General features: G+C 45.2%; 1 protein-coding gene across 5 annotated transcripts in view; it reads right to left on the bottom strand.

Annotated features, from left to right (window-relative positions):
• The window catches only part of slit2 (slit guidance ligand 2), a 413,834-nt gene that overhangs the window by 41,307 nt on the left and 352,993 nt on the right, over positions 1–19,534 (bottom strand). For all 5 annotated transcript variants that reach the window (XM_033026245.1, XM_033026264.1, XM_033026255.1 and 2 more), the window contains 2 exons: positions 16,609–16,706; positions 5,009–5,148 (listed from right to left, as the gene is read on the bottom strand). In XM_033026245.1, coding sequence (XP_032882136.1) covers positions 5,009–5,148; positions 16,609–16,706 — 238 coding nt within the window. The remainder of the gene's footprint in view (positions 1–5,008; positions 5,149–16,608; positions 16,707–19,534) is intronic.

The raw sequence follows: 19,534 nt of genomic DNA, 5'->3' as shown, positions 1-19,534 counted from the left end.
ACGTCACGTGCTCCAGACGGCTGTGCGGACGCATGATGACGCACGCGACCGTCACGCGTCAGTCACTACCGGCCTGTCGCGTATATGACGGCCAAGTGGGACAGGCCCTTTAGGTAATGATCGCAGAGGTGATATGAAAACAACACATGTTTAAGAAAGAACTGCAGATGCTGGAAAAAACGAAGGTAGACAAAAATGCTGGAGAAACTCAACGGGTGAGGCAGCATCTATGGAGCGAAGGAATAGGTGCTGTTCCGGGTCAAGACCCTTCCTCAGACTGAAAACAACATATGGTGTGAATTATGATATGAGCTGCAAGTTTTGGGTGAGCTAAAGTTTTATGGGAATGAAAGATTGGAGGGGAGCCAGAACAGCACTTCAGTACTGAGTGTTAGAGGTCACAAAGGCATTCAAGGAGCATGCTGCCAGCAGATGAGCTGAGTAAGGGCATATGAACTGAAGTAGATATAGAGATTGGTGATATTATAGATCTGGAAGAAAGTGGTTTTGACAATGGGATGGAATAGGGGTTTGAAAGCATACCTCAGGCTCAGATAAGATGCTAAGGTTACAAACAGTCTGGGTCACCATCAGAAAATGGCAAGGGACTTGCTTCCTTCAGGAATTATGTTAATGGCATCTAACAACAGAAACTATGGAGGAGTCATCATGTTGGGCAATAGCGTAATTGAAATTTTAAATGAAAGTTAACCAAAATATAAAATAGATCAGCCATGATCGAATGGCCGAGCAGACACAATGGGCCAAATGGCTTAATTCTTCTCCTATGTCTCCTTTATAAATCAGAGCATTGAGTATAGAAGTTGGGATGTAATGTTAAAATTGTACAAGGCATTGGTGAGGCCAATTCTGGAGTATGGTGTACAATTTTGGTCGCCTAATTATAGGAAGGATGTCAACAAAATAGAGAGAGTACAGAGGAGATTTACTAGAATGTTGCCTGGGTTTCAGCAACTAAGTTACAGAGAAAGGGTGAACAAGTTAGGGCTTTATTCTTTGGAGCGCAGAAGGTTAAGGGGGGACTTGATAGAGGTCTTTAAAATGATGAAAGGGATAGACATAGATAGCTTTTCCCACTGAGAGTGGGGAAGATTCAAATAAGGGGACATGACTTGAGAATTAAGGGACAGAAGTTTAGGGGTAACATGAGGGGGAACTTCTTTACTCAGAGAGTGGTGGCTGTGTGGAATGAGCTTCCAGTGAAGGTGGTGGAGGCAGGTTCGTTTTTATCATTTAAAAATAAATTGGATAGTTATATGGATGGGAAAGGAATAGAGGGTTATGGTCTGAACGCAGGTGTATGGGACTAGGGGAGAATACGTGTTCGGCACGGACTAGAAGGGTCGAGATGGCCTGTTTCCGTGCTGTAATTGTTATATGGTTATATGGTTATATGTCTTATGGTCTCAAATCGCTGAATTCACATCCAAAGTCAAAATTTCTCCTTTCCAGTAGAGGAACAATTGAGTTTCAAATGTGACATTCTAAAAGGAACATGAAAGGGTAGACACAAAATGTTGGAGAAACTCAGCAGGACAGGCAGCATCTCTGGGGAGAAGGAATGGGTGATATTTATGGTTGAGACCCTTTTTCAGTGACCCATTCCATCGTACGTCACCCATTCCTTCTCTCCAGAGATGCTGCCTCTCCCGCTGAGTTGCTCCAGCATTTTGTGTCTATCTTCGATGTAAACCAGTATCTGCTCTTTCCTACACTTAATGAAAGGGTGTTCGCCAAATGATGTTGCCTATTGATACATGCCAATACTGTATATTCTTCATTAGTCACTTTGAATTGCCTTTCTTCTCAATAGAGTAAATCTCCGGAAAAATGTCACCTTCATTTACCTTCAGGCGGGACAGGGAATGTGATGCTCTGATACTGAAGTTGGGCTGACCTCACTGGCTCACTGGAGCTCAAATCAGTTGCAAAATTTACTGGTGCTCGAGCTGCATTGCTTCTCCTTGCCTGGAAGTAATTTAGTTTAGTTTAGAGATACAGTGCGGACACAGGCCCTTCTGCTCACCGAGTCCACGTTGACCAACGATCCCTGCACACTAACACTTTCAGACACAGACTACGGACGATTTACAATTGTACCGTCAATTAGCTTACAACCTGTACATCTTTGGAATGAGTACTAGGCACAAAATATCATACATGCCAGGGAAAGATATACTGTATGATGGATGGGTTGGGGCGCTGCACTGGCAGCAGCCTCTACCTACAGCCTGTCTGTTATTTCAATCTTTTTTAAAATTTTTAGTTAGTCTAAAGTTTTGTGTTGGGGGAAACTTTAACTTTTCTATGTGGGGGAGGGGGGTAGGGTAAGGGGGAAACCGTTTCCCAGTCTCTTCCTGGCAGGGACGCGACTATTTCTCCGAGTCGCGTCCTCGCCCCCCACCTCGCGGCCTACCAGCTGGATCGGAGCGGCCTTTCCTGCCGGGGACCGGGAACCGGACCGGGGCTGCTACAGCGGCGGCGCAGCGCTGGAGTCACCGCGGAGCGGGCGATGCCTACCTGGGTCGCCGTTTGGAGCTCCGGAGCGTTGGGCCGTTGCTCCAACATCGTGGAGCTCTGGTGTGGAGAGCTTCCAATGCGGGCGGCGCTGACCGTCATCGTGGAGTCCTGGGGCGCCTTGCAGAGGGCCACCAGCAGCAGCCTCCACCCGGCGCGGCCTGCGGACTTTGGAAGCCGCCGACTGCGGTAGGAGGGGGCCGACTCTGTGTCCACGCCGCTGAGGACGTCCCGCAGCCCCGACGTCGGACTTGTATCACCCCGGCGAGCGGTCCTGGACATCGGGCCACCCGTAGCTGCAACTGCGGAGGGCTTGGGGAGGCCCTGACCACGAGGAACAGTGGAGGAAGAGACTGACTTTGGTGCCTTCCCACACAGTGGGAAACTTTGATTCTGCTGTGTGGGGATGTTTTATGTCAAATTCTATAGTGTGCGTTCTTTATTTTATTTATTGTATGGCTGTATGGGAATTTCATTTCACTGTGCCATCTGGCACATGTGATGAATAAATGTATCTTGAATCTTGAATCTTAAATCTTGAAAAATATGTAAGTTGGATCCAAGATTCTCAAAATACATGTGTGTTCTTGGTGCATTTGAAGTGATCTTTTTAGTTTTGTAGCGCAAGTTGTACTATTAGGAAGTTGAACTAATTTATATGGTGAAAATAGTTATGCTATTCATCCTGGTATAATTACTGGGATATGCCCACACTCAGCACTAAACCTCCCACCCGAGCGAGTGAACAGGGCAAGATTTGTATCTTGGATGATTCTTAGAGCGACATGGATAAAATCCACTGTGAGAGGAGGAGAATTCAAGTTTGTCATAGAAAAAAAAAGATAGTTGTGATCCTTTTCGTAAGGAGTTTGATAATTCCAAATATTCCTTGGTATTTGGGGATTAGGCATGATCCAAATTAGGTGAAGGGTGTCAAGAAATCTGCAGATGCAATCTCAGGGGACCCACTCCTGAGATTTGCTTAAATATCATGTTAGTATAAAAGGTGGTCCCATCATCATTGAGCTTATATCCACCAGAGATCACTGTAGCTGTGGCAACTACACGAGATCTGCATGAGAGAATATTTAAGAGGAATCTAAATATAGTGTAAACAAAATTGTAAGTTTCCCATTTCATTTTGTGAATTGTAAACAAGAAAGCATTTTTAATATTCCATTTGAGAGAATCCTTACTAAATACACCTGAAACGTGAAACTTTGCACAGATAATCACAGTTGGAAAAGGTCATGTTGTGAAATAAAACAGGCTGTAATCTGTATCATTCAAGCCTGTAGCTCTGTTCCTTCTCAACCTACAACAAACTTTGTGGTGGTTATCGACTGCCTGCAGAAAACTGGAAAGGTATTCCAAACAAATACACACAGAGAGAAGGAGTCCCAACATTAATATCTTGTACTTCTGCTATTTTATGTTTATGCATGCGACGCAACTACCTCGTTAGTTATTTAGCACTATCCCCGAGTTTCACATTTATCTTCAATGGTAAAAGGCATCCAGGCTTCCACCTCTCCAGAAGGCTCTGATTCAATAATGTATTGTTGGAAATGCAGCAGAAAATTCAATAGACTAAACTGTACTATTTATTTGCAAAAGTACTTTGTTTTAAGATTAAGGCCAGCGATTACAAATCCCAATTCAACCAACAAATCAGTAAAAAGACAAGTAGAAAAAAGAAACTAGGAACGAGCTTAGAAGATATTTTACATAAATTACAATAATAAGAAAATTATGCATAATGCGAAATTGCCACCTACAGGTTTAATCACCTGTCAAATATCTCAACACTTGGGAATTTAACGCCTAGAGATTTCATTTGCAGTATCAGTGCTGAGCACTTAATCCATTTGTGTAAAATATGCATTTTCTCCTATCTTAAAAGGGATTTTAAGCATTCAAATATTAACAACAAATAATAATTCTAGATTTTAGATTATTTTGCAAACTAGCACATCATTTTCTGCCATACATGTGTGTCCCACTGTGTATATTAGACACCAGACACAGTCTAAGAAACTTCCAGGTTCAATTTCTGGTCTTTGCTAAATGAGCTGATCTTGGCTGGGGCGATGATAAACATGGACGCTACATCTGGCTTCACATGAAGCACAGGCAGCGTTGATTTACTGGAAGGTTGCCACTACTTGTGGAACCATAATCCCAGCATGAGTCAGTGCCTTCAGGAAAGAAGAGATAAGGAGAATTAATCAATGTGAAAAAATGGAGGAGACAATGCTAATATCAGCTATTCAGTGATGTCCTATTTGAGGACGTGGTCCACATTCAAACGCAGTAAATGCTGTTTTGTTTTTATTATTTATTGCCGATGAGAAAAATAAATAATGTAACAGTTCTTCTGTTGTACTTTACATGCTAAAAACAGATAACCTCACACTTGTGCCTAATATGCAATTGTTTGTTAATAATGAGATTGCTGCGAGCCCCTTACCTGTGTATTCAGGTGGACAGAGGCAGGTGTAGTTATTGATCCCATCAATGCAGGTGGAATTGTTCTCACAGTCATTGTCCTCACAGTCATCAATGTTCACTGCACAGTTCTCACCTTCAAATCCATCGGAACATGAGCACCTGTGGAAGCAGGAAACCCCCCATTTTAACACCAGAAAATAAGTAACCTCAAGACACTCTCCAATTGTCTGAATGAATGGGAAGGGAGATTCTTATTAAAGCCTTCTGCCCAAACACCAAGAGCCACCAAGAATAATGGTCATCTAGTTAATGTAAACACAATTGTCTGGAAATCTGATTTCAACCATATATCCTGAGCTAAATGTGTGCCATATGTGGCACGGTCAAATCTGAAGACAGCAAAGAAAGAAAATCACTAAATCAGAAAGTTCTTTCTTAAAGAAATGATTACTATGGTTCAATTGATTTAAGAGGCCCTCCAGCAGCCGGGTGAGTAAACAAATTTGTGTGCAGCGTGCGACAGCTGTACGGAGTGGCGGTGGAAGGAGCTGACGGCATCGTGTTGGATCAGTCCGACCCCTACTTCATCGATCTAGTTCTGCCACTCCGCCGGGTCTTAAAATGAGATATATAAGAATTGCATATCACTCTTGGCTAAGACCAGACAATTCAGAGGCTTGCAAGTTGCAAGATGGCACCAGAACTTGGTGACTCTATATGTATTATTCCAATAAAAGGATCTATTGTACTAATGTATAGCATGACTGGATGGATAGCAGCAGAATAAACATTTCACTGTATCTTTCTGCAGAAACTATCGAGCCAACGCCTGACCTATGCTTTTCAAGCAATAGAATAGAATAGAATGCATTTATTGTCATTCAAACCTAGATTTGAACGAAATATAATTTCTACAGTTTTTCACATTACAAAACAATCCAAGACCCACACTTAACACAGTTTACATAAACATCCATCACAGTGAGTCTCCAACATCTCCTCACTGTGATGGAAGGCAAAGTCTTTATCTCTACCCTTTGTTCCTTCTCCCGTGGTCCAGCAGTCCAACTGCAGTGTCGAGGCGAACTGGGGCTCCGATGTTAAAGCCCCCGGCGGGCGATGGTAAGTCCTGAGGCCATTTAAGCCACGCCGGGCGATGTTAGGCCCCGGCTCCATGTCCTTAAACCTGCGATTCCAGCGGGAGAAGTCGCCGTTGTGGAGCTCGGAAATGCGGTCTCCCACCAGGGACTTGGAGCTCCCGATGTTCCTGTTCACCGGGTCTGCGGCCAGTGCCTCCGAACTCCAAAGTCGGGTCGCAGCCGCCCGCCACCACAGCTCTTCCCGCTCCGAAGTTGGCCAGCTCCGCGATTTCAGTTCCGCAGGCTCTGCAACTGGAGCCCTCAGGTTAGTCCTGGCCGGAGGTCGCCGCCGGCTCCACGATGTTAGGCCCAACGACATCCGAGACCCGACAGGGAATAGTCGGGTCCCCGCACAGGGAAGAGATTTAAACGGGTTCCCCCACAGCCCCCCCACCACCCCCCACATATACACAACTATAAAAAAATATATAAAAACTAACTCAAGACATACATTTAACAAGACAAAAATAAAAAAAGACAGACGACTGTAGTTGAGCCGCTGCCGTTAGGCGCCGCCACTCCCACCCCAATGCTAGGAAGGACACGTGTGTGCAATGGGAAATGGATCAAGATTGTGAGTGAGTGATCCCCACCAAGGGAGATGCAGGAACTGTCACTGGTTCAATTGTCCCTTGGAGGTGATTAGGTAGATCAACAACAGGAAATAAGGGCAAACACTTCAACGCATTCACAAATTTGCCTTTATTGTGTGACCTACTCATCAAAAATGGTTGCAGTTTCCCGCCAATGTTAAATGACTTGACAGCAAGATTGATACTCGTTCACTGTAATATAGATAATGACACATGCCAGCTCCCACCAGAACAATCTCATCATTCCCATTCCCCCTCTCCTTATTTCCCTTGATGCTGCAACGATATCTCTCACATTGTTACCAACTCTCCTATGATTCATTTGTTTATTATCTATGTTCAATGTGATTACTTAGGTGAGGCTTATCTCTGTGATTGGGTGATTGTGGGTCAGTGCGGACTCGGTTGGCTGAAGGGCCTGTCTCCACGCTGTATGTCGAAGCTCAAGTCTAAACTAAAATTAAACTACTGAAAGCCCTAGATAGATTGGATGTTGAAAAGATGCTTCCAGTAATGGGAGAGTTTGGAACCAGAGACCACTGCCTCAGAATAAAAGGACGTAACTTCAGAATGGAGATGAAGAAGAATTTCTTTAGCCAGAGTGGTGAATTTTAAAGTCATGGTTAAACAGGGGTAATTATACAGTGTAATGGAGGGCACCGTCTCCACAGATAATGCAAAATCAGTAACGTCAATTAATCCAATGCCGTCAGAAACAGCCTGTTCATGACGAACCATGGTTTACGTTTCTGTGCCCAGCACCACCTCCACGCTCACTCTCTGCACCTCACAGGTGGACATTGAGAGGATGTTTCCACTAGTGGGAGAGTCTAGGACCAGAGGCCATGGTCTCAGAATAAAAGGATGCACCTTTAGAAGCCTTACTCCACTACTCAAACCTCACGTCAAAAACCTTGGCGTGATATTTGACTCAGCACTGAAATTTGACAAACAAGTCAATGCCGTGGTAAAAGTTAGCTTCTTTCAGCTTTGGACGATAGCAAAAATAAAACAATTCCTCCAGTTTGGTGACCTGGAAAAGATCATCCACACATTCATCTCCTCCCGCCTAGATTACTGCAACTCCCTTTACACTGGCATCAGCCAATCTTCCCTGTCCCGCCTGCAACTGGTCCAAAACGCCGCAGCGAGACTCCTGACGGGCACCCGAAAAAGGGACCAAATCACCCCGATCCTGGCCTCTCTCCACTGGCTCCTTGTGCGGTTCCATATACATTTCAAGACCCTCCTCTATGTCTACAAAGCCCTCAATGGGCTTGCCCCCTCCTACATCAAAAGTCTTCTCACCCACCACTCCACCTCCAGGCCCCTCAGATCGGCCGACTTGGGGCTGCTGAATATCCCGCGGTCTAGGCATAAGCTTAGGGGCGACCGCGCCTTTGCGGTTGCAGCTCCTAGACTGTGGAACAGCATCCCCCTTCCCATCAGAACTGCCCCCTCCATTGACTCTTTTAAGTCAAGACTAAAGACTTATCTATACTCCCAAGCCTTTCCTGGTGTCCTCTGAGTGAGGGCTATATGTATATATGTATGTAGTTTGTTTTGTTGTGCTATTCTTATAACAAATGTAAAGCACTTTGGCCAACGAGAGTTGTTTTTTAAATGTGCTATATAAATAAATGTGACTTGACTTGACTTGACTAGAAAGGAGATGAGGAGGAATTTCTTTAGTTGGAGGGTGGTGAATCTGGAATTCTTTGCTACAGAAGACTGTAGAGGCCAAGTCAATGGATATTTTTAAGGCAGCGATAGATAGATTATTGATTAGTATGGGTGTCAGGGGTTATGGGGAATGGGGTAAGGAAGGAGAGATATATCAGCCATGTTTGAATGGCAGAGTAAACTTGATGGGCTGAATTGGACAAATTCAACTCCTCTCACTTATGACCTATCCTTGGCTTCAGAGCTATGGTCAATGACTAGTTGAGAACTTCCTCCCCCGTACGTACCCATGCCTAAAGTGACACAACCAGAGGTGTGAATCACCAAGTTAAGGCCAGCCAGCTGAGATCAGCAGGACTGGGGCTAGGAAACACACACATTGCATTCCTGCCTCCCTTCTCGCCTGGTTACCAGCAGACTGGTAAATCAACCGCTCGATAGCTGCCAGCCGTCTGCAGGTGCCTGGATGGGGGAAGTGGCAGCTACACAGTCTGCTACTATTTGTAATGGATATTTCAGCTTTTGCAAAGACCTTCTGAGTGCTTGCCAAACCAGTGATTGGCAGAAATAACCCTGCAGGCAGGAAACCAAGGCTGGGCCAGATTGGGAGCAGTTGAACATTCTAATTCTCTGCACAAATTAGTATCTTTGTAATGAACACCATTTTGGTACCAATTTGGCACAAAAATTGCAAGCTGCAGAGCCAGTTTTTGAGAGCAAGAACCAATGCGGATAAGTAGTCTGTATCATCTGGGCATGAACAAATTACTATCATCTTGAACAGTTATGCCCAGTGGATGCACATTGTTCAAGTGTAAGCAGCTAAAGAGCTGATTCCATTACTTTAGTGGAATCAAAGATAGGATCATTGTGTATCTCTATAATGAAGCATTACTTTAAAATCATGAAAAATAAGGCACGGACATTTCTCAGTCAGACAGGTCCTTAATGTAAAAAGAAAATCAGGACGTAAATTCTCACTCCTTTTGGCAGAACATCTCATTAAATAGTTCAGCATGTTTAGTACAAGTGCACAACCTTTTATCCGGAGTTCCGGAAACTGAAAAGCTCCGAAAACCGGACATTTTTCCCAGGATGTCGTCTGCACACCAAAGCTCGCGTTTCGCGCCAAACTTGACCCGAAACGACCCACGTTCAACCCAGGTCTATACTACTGTAGCGGCTGCCTCCTCCCCGGAGACTGGGGAGACACTTAAACATCTGTAAATCATTGCTTAAATGTTAGTCAGTTAGTTTGGAGGGCTTTTATGTGAAGGGGGGGGGGTGAAGGGGGGTGCCGGTTGGAGCTCCGACCCCGGCAACTCTACCCCTGGCTGCACGGCGCTCCAAATCCAGCGCGGCCCGCGGCCGGACGCCTGCAGCCCCAGTTCCGCGATGTTGGGGCTGCAGGCCACAGCGGCGCTGGATTTGGAGCGCCGCGCAGCCAGGGGTAGAGTTGCCGGGGTCGGAGCTCCAACCGGCGCCGCCCACGGCCGGACGCCCGCAGCCCCAGCTCCACGATGTTGGGAGTCGGCGGCCACAGCGCTCCGGAGCTTACTGCACGGCGACCCGGTAAGGCATTGCCCGCTCCCCGCCTCTCCGACCAGGTAGGGGACTAAGAATTAAAGTTTCCCCCTTCACCCCCCCCACCACATAAAATCCCTCCAAACTAACTGACTAACATTTAAGCAATGATTTACAATGACTCCCCGGTCTCCGGGGAGGAGGCAGCCGCTCCAGACTTTTCAAGCCGCCCGCGCTACCTACCTAATCTACGCTAAAAATCTGCCATTCCGAAATACGAAAAATTCCTAAATCCGAGAAGTGTCTGGTCCCAAGGCTTTCGGATAAAAGGTTGTGCACCTGTAGCAGTAATGGAACAACTGCACAGTAATCAATGGCTATATAAAAACATCCTGACGCAAGGACTGTAGCCAGTTAATCTTTTCACAGGAAAAAAATGAACTTTATTAACTTAATGATGCATGCAAGTATGAAACTGCACATACACTTAACAACCTTGATTAATTAATTGTCATTCTCATGTGGAATTATTAAACTACACTAATAGAGAGCACTGCTTCATAATTTATGAGCATGTAGCTGCACTCATTTTAAGCTCTTATTTAACATTATGAGATCTGTGCTCAGAGGATGTTTATCTGCTCTGGTGCAGCAGTTTGAAATTGCTTTTTTATTTTCTGTTAAATCACAAAAAAACTCTGTCAATTCCTATCCAACCATGTCAGAAAACATTTCCCAAAGACTACTGCACAATAGTGTGCAAACTGTGGCCATATTTGTGTGCAGCCATATGTTGTGTGCAGAATTTAAAAGGTTATTTTCTTGCATTTCAAGAGTTTTGTTTACCTTCTGTGCTCTTTACCTTGTTACTATCAAAGTTAACATCAGGATAGTTGAAACCTCCCATCATTATTGCCATGCCACTCAGAAATCTGCCCCGCTATTTGTCCTCATTGTTATCTCCTATCTGCTTGAAGCAAGGCCAGGGTGGAAGTCGAGGAGCCAAGTTACAATTTCTGTGCTTTTACTACTTGCTGCCAAAATGTATACATTTGGTTTGAGGAAGACGCCCATGGCTGTGCTTTTTTCTAATATTTTGATATCTTAATGCTATGCTGGTCTAAATATTGAAAGAGACACATTAAGCAGCACTGTTACCGCTGGAAGAACATTGGAAGTGAGAGAAGCATAAGGAGGCTTGGGTAGCAAACCTTAAAGCACTTTTGCAGTCCAAGACCTCAATTTACCATTAGAATCCTGATCATAATCTACCACAGTGCATTTGATTTTATTCCATAATTATACTTAAAAACATTATTTTACTTTAGAAATAGACTTTACTGTAGAGATAAGTACAGTATCTCTTACTTCGACCCACTGAGTCCCTGCCGACCAGTGATCCCCGTACACTAGCTCTATCCTACACAATAAGGACAATTTACTATTTTTACCAAAGCCAAATTAACCTACAAACCTGTACATCTTTGGAGTGTGGGAGGAAATCAAAGCACCCGGGGAAAACCCATGCAGTCACGAGGCGAACATACAGACAACACCTGTACAGACAACACTTGTAGTCAGGATTGAACCTGGGTCTCTGGTGCTGTAAGGCAACAACTTTACCACCACGCCACTGTGCCTCCCTAGCTTTGCCACCATGCCCATAAAAAAACCTGGTATTGCAGTTTTTTTCTATGAGAGATGAAGCAGATTAAATCTGCACTCTGTTGAGTTTGGAAGAAAGAGGAGTGGCCTCCTTGAATCAGGCACGTGCCGTCAGGGTTGGCAAGGTAGGCACTCCCTACCCTGACTAAAATTATAATATGATAATTATTAAATATGAATAGTAAAGGCACGGGAGAATTATGCCTATCTAAGTGATCAATCTGTAATACGTGAAAGTGTGTGCAGCTCACGTGCCGTCGACGCTGTTTCAAGCCGTCAATTTCAAGGGGAGCTGAAGGCAGCTGAAATTCTGCCTTTGCAGCGTGGACTGTGTACTGCGCATGCACCGCAGCCTACAGCGCATGCACCGCAGCCTACAGCGCATGCACCGCAGCCTACAGCGTATGCACCGCAGCCTACAGCGCATGCACCGCAGCCTACAGCGCATGCACCGCAGCCTACAGCGCATGCACAGCGAAAGTTTCTTGCCGGGTTTTTCAAACATGGATTGTCATTATCATGGATTGTCATTGAGTTAGAAAGAGCTCTAGGGGCTAGTGGAGTCAAGGGATATGGGGAGAAGGCAGGCACGGGTTATTGATAGGGGATGATCAGCCAGAGAAGGGAGAGAGGGGGGGAGAGAGAGGAGAGAGTGGACGAGAGAGAGGGGGGGAGAGAGAGGAGAGAGGGGACGAGAGAGAGGGGGAGAGTGAGGTGGGAGGGAGAGAGGGGGAAGAGAGGGAGAGCGAGAGGGGAAGAGAGGAGAGAGAGAGGGGGGGGGAGCGAGGGGGGGGGCAGAGAGAGTTAGGGGAAAGAGAGGGGAGAGAGAGTTAGGGGAAATAGAAGGGAGAGAGGGGAGAGGGGGGAGAGAGAGGCGAGACTGGGGACGAGTGAGAGGGGGGAGTGAGGTGGGAGAGAGAGGGGGAAGAGAGAAAGAGAGGGAGTAAGAGAGGGAGAGAGAGAGGGAGAGAGAGGGAAGAGAGGGAGGGAGGGGGTGAGAGAGGGAGAGAGAGGAAGAGAGAGGAAGGGAGGGGAAGAGAGGGGAAGAGAGGGGAAGAGAGGGGAAGAGAGGGGAAGAGAGGGGAAGAGAGGGGAAGAGAGGGGAAGAGAGGGGAAGAGAGGGGAAGAGAGAGGGGGGAGAAAAAGGGGGGAGAAAAAGGGGGGAGAGAGAGAGAGGGGGAGAGAGAAGAGAGAGGGAAGGGGAGAGAGTGAGAGGGGTGAGACAGGGGAGAGAGGAGAGAGAGAGGGGGAGGGGGGAGGGAGAGGGGGGTTGAGAGGAGAGAGAGCGGAAGAGAGGGGGGAGAGAGAGGGATGAGAGTGAGGTGGGTGGGAGGGAGAGAGAGAGGGGAGAGAAAGAGAGGTGGAGAGAGAGAGGAGAGAGAGAGGGGGAGAGGGAGAGGGGGAGAGGGAGAGGGGGATTGAGAGGCAGGGCTGCCAAATCCCATGCATTGAGCGTGAGAATCACGCATTTCACCAAATTCTCACGCTGATCACAAATTTCTCTCGCTCTGTTGTGAGAAATTCTGTGATCAACGAAAATGTCAAAACTCATATCAACTGCATGGGCCGCGGGTGTTGGAAGCGGAAGCAGCGGCGGGGACAGATGCGGACGGGGAGCGGGGCTGGCGAGTGTTTGCTGGGCTGGCGAGTCGCTCACTGCAGCTCCGGTCATGGAGCAGCCTCAGTGCAATAGTCCCGGGCCGTCGGAGGCGTCGAAGCGTTGCGCCGCTGCCGTGAGAGTCTCTGTGCCGAATTCGCCCAGGTGACCGGCATGGATCAGGCTGCGGCTCGGTGCATCCTGGAGGACAACCAGTGGCTGCTGGAAGTAAGTACCAAGCATTGGGTAGATACGGTGGAAGATAGTGGACTTCAAATGGGGGTGGTTGGTGAAAGCATCCTGCTTGCCTGCTAGATTTTCACTTACTGTAACTGCAGGAATAATGTTCCCGATGTTGGGGGCGTTCAGAACCATGGGTCACAGTTTAAGAATAAAGTTAGGACTGAGATGAGAACAAACTTTCTTCACGCAGAGAGTTGTGAATCTGTGGAATTCTCTGCCACAGAAGGCAGTGCAGGCCAATTCACTGGATGTTTTCAAGAGAGAGTTACATTTAGTTCTTGGGGCTAACGACATCAAGGGATATGGGGAAAAAACAGGAAAGAGGTACTGATTTTAGATGAATAGCAATGATCATATTGAATGGCAGTGCTGGCTCGAAGGGCCGATGGCCTATTCCTGCACCTATTTTCTATGTTTCTATGCTTGAGTATATGGCAATAAAACTCGATCACTTGATTTTGAAGCATTCATGCATGGTGGAGGTATAATGTAGTCATAGAGTGATACAGTGTGAAAACAGGCCCTTCGGCGCAACTTGCCCACACCCGCCAACATGTCCCAGCTACGCTACCTGCTTTTGGTCCATACCTCCAAACCTGTCCTATCCATGTATCAGTCTAGCTTTTTCTTAAATGTTGGGATGGTCCCTGCCTCAACTACCTCCTCTGGCAGCTTGTTCCATACACCCATCACCCTTTGTGTGGATAAAGTTACCCCTTAAAAAGTTACCTCTTAAAAATACTTCATACAAAAAACATTGAAATCATACTTCTACAGTGCACTAAAACATGATTTTAATACATCAAATTTCAAAAGGTTCCTACCCTGGGAGGGGGGGCACCCTTCTTCCACACCCTCTCCCCACTCGGTTGCTCCACTCCCTCACCGGGTACCCCCAAGTCCAGTGATCAGTGATCGCACAGCCTCCCCCCTTTCAAAAACGCTCCAATCCAATTTAAAGCATATATATTGCATTCAAGTGTAAGTTAAAAGACTCGCTGCAGTATGCACCATATTGCACAATTTCAAGCTGAAAAATGCAAATGTTCCGTACCAATGGGAGAGGGACCCCCCCCTTCTATGCTCCCTCGGGCTTGGTCTTTCGCAATTTCTCACTCCCAACTCTCACCCAATGTTGGCAGCCCTGAGATTTGGAAGCCTTGGGCAAATTGAATTGGTACTTTCTTTGATTTTGATTTTTTGTTTTTACGAAGAGGAGAACAATCTGTGATTGCGCGGTTTAAGATTATTTAAAAAGCCGATTGACTGTCTACCCTGAGTAATTACTCATGGCACGTGCCTGCCTTGAATGGTAGAACATTATTTACAGGCATGACAGGGTAGATGCATGGTTGATGTTTCTTATGACCGAAGCATCTCGAACAAGGGGTCACATGCCCAAATAAAACTTTGGTCATACTGGACAAAGACAAGAAGGAATTTCTTCACCTGAAGTGTAGTAGATCCTTGAAATTATTTTGCCCAGAAGGTTCAGTCATTGAGTATATTCAAGATATAGATCAATAGCTTTCCAGATACTAAGGGAGCTAAGAGTAGGAATGCCATGATCTTATTGAATGCTGCAACAAGGAGGAGGAATTGAATGCCCGACTCCTGATTCTAATTCTTATATTCTTATGAGTGCAGCAAGTTAAATAAAATTGATAAAGGACACATTCAGTTTGTTAATGACAGTTGCTAAAAACATTTCAAAATTAGAAGTTGTTTAACTTAGAAATATAGAAACTAGGTGCAGGAGGGAGTCATTTGGCCCTTTGAGCCTGCACCGCCATTCATTGCAATCATGGCTGATGATCCACAATCAGTTACCCGTTCCTGCCTTCTCCCCATACTCCATGATTATGCTAGCCCCTGGAGCTCTATCTGACTCTCTTTTAATTCATCCAGTGAATTGGCTTCTACTGCATTCTGTGGCAGAGAATTCCACAAATTCACAATAGACAATAGGTGCACGAGTAGGCCATTCGCCCCTTCGAGCCAGCACCACCATTCACTGTGGTCTTGGCTGATCATCCATCATCAGTACCCTGTTCCTGCCTTCTCCCCATATCCCTTGACTCCACTATCTTTAACAGCTCCATCTAACTCTCTCTTGAAAGCATCCAGAGAATTGGCCTCCACTGCCTTCTGAGGCAGAGAATTCCACCGATTCACAACTCTCTGGGTGAAAATGTTTTTCCTCATGTCAGTTCTAAATGGCTTACCCCTTATTCTTAAACTATGGCCCCTGGTTCTGGACTCCCCCAACTCGGGAACATGTTTCCTGCCTCTAGATCCTCTCTCATCCTTCTAAATTCCAGTGTATACAAGCCCAGTCGCTCCATTCTTTCAACATATAACCATCCACCATCCAGGGAATTCACCTCGTGAACCCACGCTGCACTCCCTCTATATTCCAGGAGTGGTTTCATTAGGGCCCTGTACAAGTGGAGAAGGACCTCTTTGCTCCTATATTCCTCTCGTTATGAAGGCCAACATGCCATTAGCTTTCTTCACTGCCTGCTGTACCTGCATGCTTACTTTCAGTGAATGATGAACAAGGACACCAGATCTCGTTGTGCTTCCCCTTTCCCTAACTTGGCACTTCAGATAACGGCTGCTCATCAATTCAATTTATTTTTTCTTCGGAAAGTTGAAAACTTTCTTTTTTTAATTAAACCAAATCTTTAGGAACATTGAGAGGCAGTAATGTTCACTAGGTGATTATTGAATCCAGAGCAATGGCCTGAAAAAGACTCTTTAATTTTCTGTCTCACTGCACTAATTTTTCATCAGTTTCAGTTCTCCTTCACATCTCTCTTGCAGATTAATAAAATCATCACTTTTATGGTTTTGAGTTGCTTTTTAATGAAGAGATAAAATATTTCTTTGCTCATCTGTTTCGGCTGCATTTAAATTCCACCGACATAGGAACTCTCGCAGGTATTTCTGCTTCAGCAATTACAAGACTAAGATGTACGTGCACACATTTTGCATTGTTAGATCACAGCACAGCTAGAATGGGGGAAAAAACAGCATATTTTTAGTCTATTTAAATAATTTATTAATGCATAAAGCTTACGCTCGATTCCTCAGTTGAAGTAAGTGAGCTAAGTGATGTATAACATGCTTTCTTCATTTACAATGAAATAACCATAAAACAAACTATACGAACCAGAAGACATCTTTCTCTCCCTCTTTAAGATGGCATGTTCCACCATTTTTGCAAGGACTGTTAACACAGGCGTGAATGGGAACATCGCAATCTTGTCCCTGAAGATAAATAAAATATGGAGGAGTTAATTACAAAGTCACTGGAGGATATAACAAACTGGTAACAACAATTTGACTCGTTATATGTGTCAGGATAAAGCTCTAACTGGAATATCATTGCAGGAATGGGCATGGTAAAGCAGAGAGAAGTCTAACAGACCTAGGCATAACATGAGTGGGAATGAAGTCTAACTTCAGATGCACTCTCATGTTGCCGAGTGCACACAGAGCAGCTGTTACATCTGCTGTAGTAATGACTTCGAAAATGTTTTTATTAAAATTAAAATTAAAACTAATTAATGTCAACAGAGTGCCAATGTGACCAAGATTAAAAATGTTTTAATGTTTAAATAGTCCAGTAATGTGTTGATTATGAAGCATTTAATCTGGATATTTGATGCATAGTTTGGACAGTTGAAGACAACATTTTACTGATATAATTTAGTGTAACTGCATAAATAAAAACCATTAGCATAATTCATCAATGGAATCTATCAGAAGCTGTCCAGCTGGTTAGTATGCCCAGCAGTCAATTACAGAGCTCTCAAGCTCCATTTTCATCACAGTTGTCATTGCAAGGGGATTCATTTCCCACAAACTGCAGCTTTTTGACTTCTTACTGACTTTATGACTGTGGCCTAGGTTACTGGGCACAAGTCACGGTCTCCAGCCTGAGTCAGCCATGATCATATTGAATGTCGGTGCAGGCTTGAAGGGCTGAATGGCCTACTCCTGCACCTATTTTCTATGTTTCTATGAAAGGTGAGGCTTCAGGCGCCACTGTCATGTACGTTTTGCCACATGATCATCGTCCAACTCATACACAAGCATACACATCGTAGACCCACACCATCTGACACATATCATTGACTACACATCGTCTCAAGCTGCGCAGTATTTCCCCTCAGTCAATTAAGTTAAAGTATTCACATTTTGAATGGGATATTTTCTGATGTATTCTCTTAATCGTGTGCCAGAACATCTGAACTTCCAGGAGGCCAACAAGCATGGTATATATTGAAATATTAATATATATCATGCTTGTTGTGATTCATTATGAATCAGTTGGTTCTGAGTTATATATTAATAACAAGTCAAATGATGGTCTGGTCACTCCTGCTCATTGGCCACCTGAAGTGTAATGTAATGCCCCTGTCCCACTTAGGAAATCTGAACGGAAACCTCTGGTGACCTTGCGCCCCACACAAGGTTTCCATGAGTCGCCAGAGGTTTTGGTCACTCGCCTGGAAAGCCTCGACCGAAGCGTGAGCTGCATCTACTGACCAAAGATCCTATAGGATCTTTGCTACCGACCGCACACACACACACACACACACACACATCGCAAAGGTGGGGGCCAGGGACAGCGGAGGAGCGCTGTCTGCGTGATGAAGAGGAAGGTAAACGGCTGCCACAGAACACGGTAAGTCCTTTAGAGAGCGCGGGAGGGAGGAAGAGAACGGGAAAGAAGGGGAGAGAAGGGGGGAAGAGAAGGGGAGAGGGAAGGAGAGAGAAGGGGGAGAGAAGGGGGGAGAATGGGAGAGAAGGGGGGGGGAGGGGGGGAGAAGGAGTGGAGACAGTTTTAAGAAGTTTAATAAAGTTAGCGGGCATTTTACCTTCCAACGGATCTTCTAGGTCCAGAAAACCAAAGATCCTACAGGATCTTTGCTGAAAACTCCAGTGAGCCAATCAAAATGGCCGGTCAGCGAAGGAGATTGCCTTCGACTGCCTGTAAGTAAATAGCGACCCCACTCCACTGGCTTCGACCAAACTATTTTTAGTCTAGGCCGTTTAAAAAAAATAATAATCGAAGGAACATAGAGGAAGCCTCGACCACGCGGAAACCACTTTCGAACATTAGGGAGAGTGACCAAAACCTCCGGGAACCTCATGGAAACCTTGGGTGGGGCGCAAAGTCACCAGAGGTTTCCGTTCAGGTTTCCAGTTATTTCATGAAGCCTCTGACTTAATGTAATCAGCGGAAGAGCAAAGATGCTAAACAGATTGGAAGAAATAAATTCTGGTATGCCTAATGGGTGTGCGCGAGGGGACAGAATAATGAAACGTCAATGGTTATTTCTGGTGTTCTTGCTCAAGAAGTGTGCCATTTAATATCTCTTATTGGAGAACCAGACTGTGAGATCTTTTTCAGGAATTTTTGCAAAGAGGTTTGACATTCTGCACCCAATTAACCACAGGGGAAGACTCAGAAGATATAGAGGAAATGCAACATCAATTAGCCAGGTCACAAGGAAGCCACTGAAATAGAAAAGGTGAAGTCGTAAAGAAACTCAGAGAGAATAGGAATGATTTAACCTCAGGGTGAACCAGAGTTGGCAGAGCGGAAGAAATAAGCCTGATACACTGATCATGAGGACTTAAGTAATGAAGGGAATAGAAAAATAGGGATGACATTTTTGAAGAGGTGACCCTGACACCTTAAATCTATGAGATCTGTCTAGATTCAAGAGCGGCTTGCTTTATGCGACTGGATATGATTAGTGGGCTTAAGCACGTTTATCTTGAATGAAATTATGGGGACTTTCGAGCAGGTAAATACTAACTATGGAGATACAAATTTAGGCAAAGAGCTTAGACAAACAAGTGTGGTCGAGGTGAGGATGGAGTTGAGTGTTCCTTGGGATGTGGATCTAGGCATCCTTTTAATTTACAGTCATTAGCAGAATATTTCACTCAGAATTCAAAACCGCAGTAAAATGTAAAGCTGCCAAGGTTTTACTTTCTTTGTAAGTGGGTCCTTGGAGAAAAATCGGTAAAGCTCATTTGGATCCACAGGCGAAGATCCTGAATGCAGTCTGCCATCACTC

Source organism: Amblyraja radiata, chromosome 1 (genome assembly GCF_010909765.2).
Source record: "Amblyraja radiata isolate CabotCenter1 chromosome 1, sAmbRad1.1.pri, whole genome shotgun sequence".
Taxonomy (NCBI): Eukaryota; Metazoa; Chordata; class Chondrichthyes; order Rajiformes; family Rajidae; genus Amblyraja; species Amblyraja radiata.
This window is presented reverse-complemented; position numbering and strand designations above follow the sequence as displayed.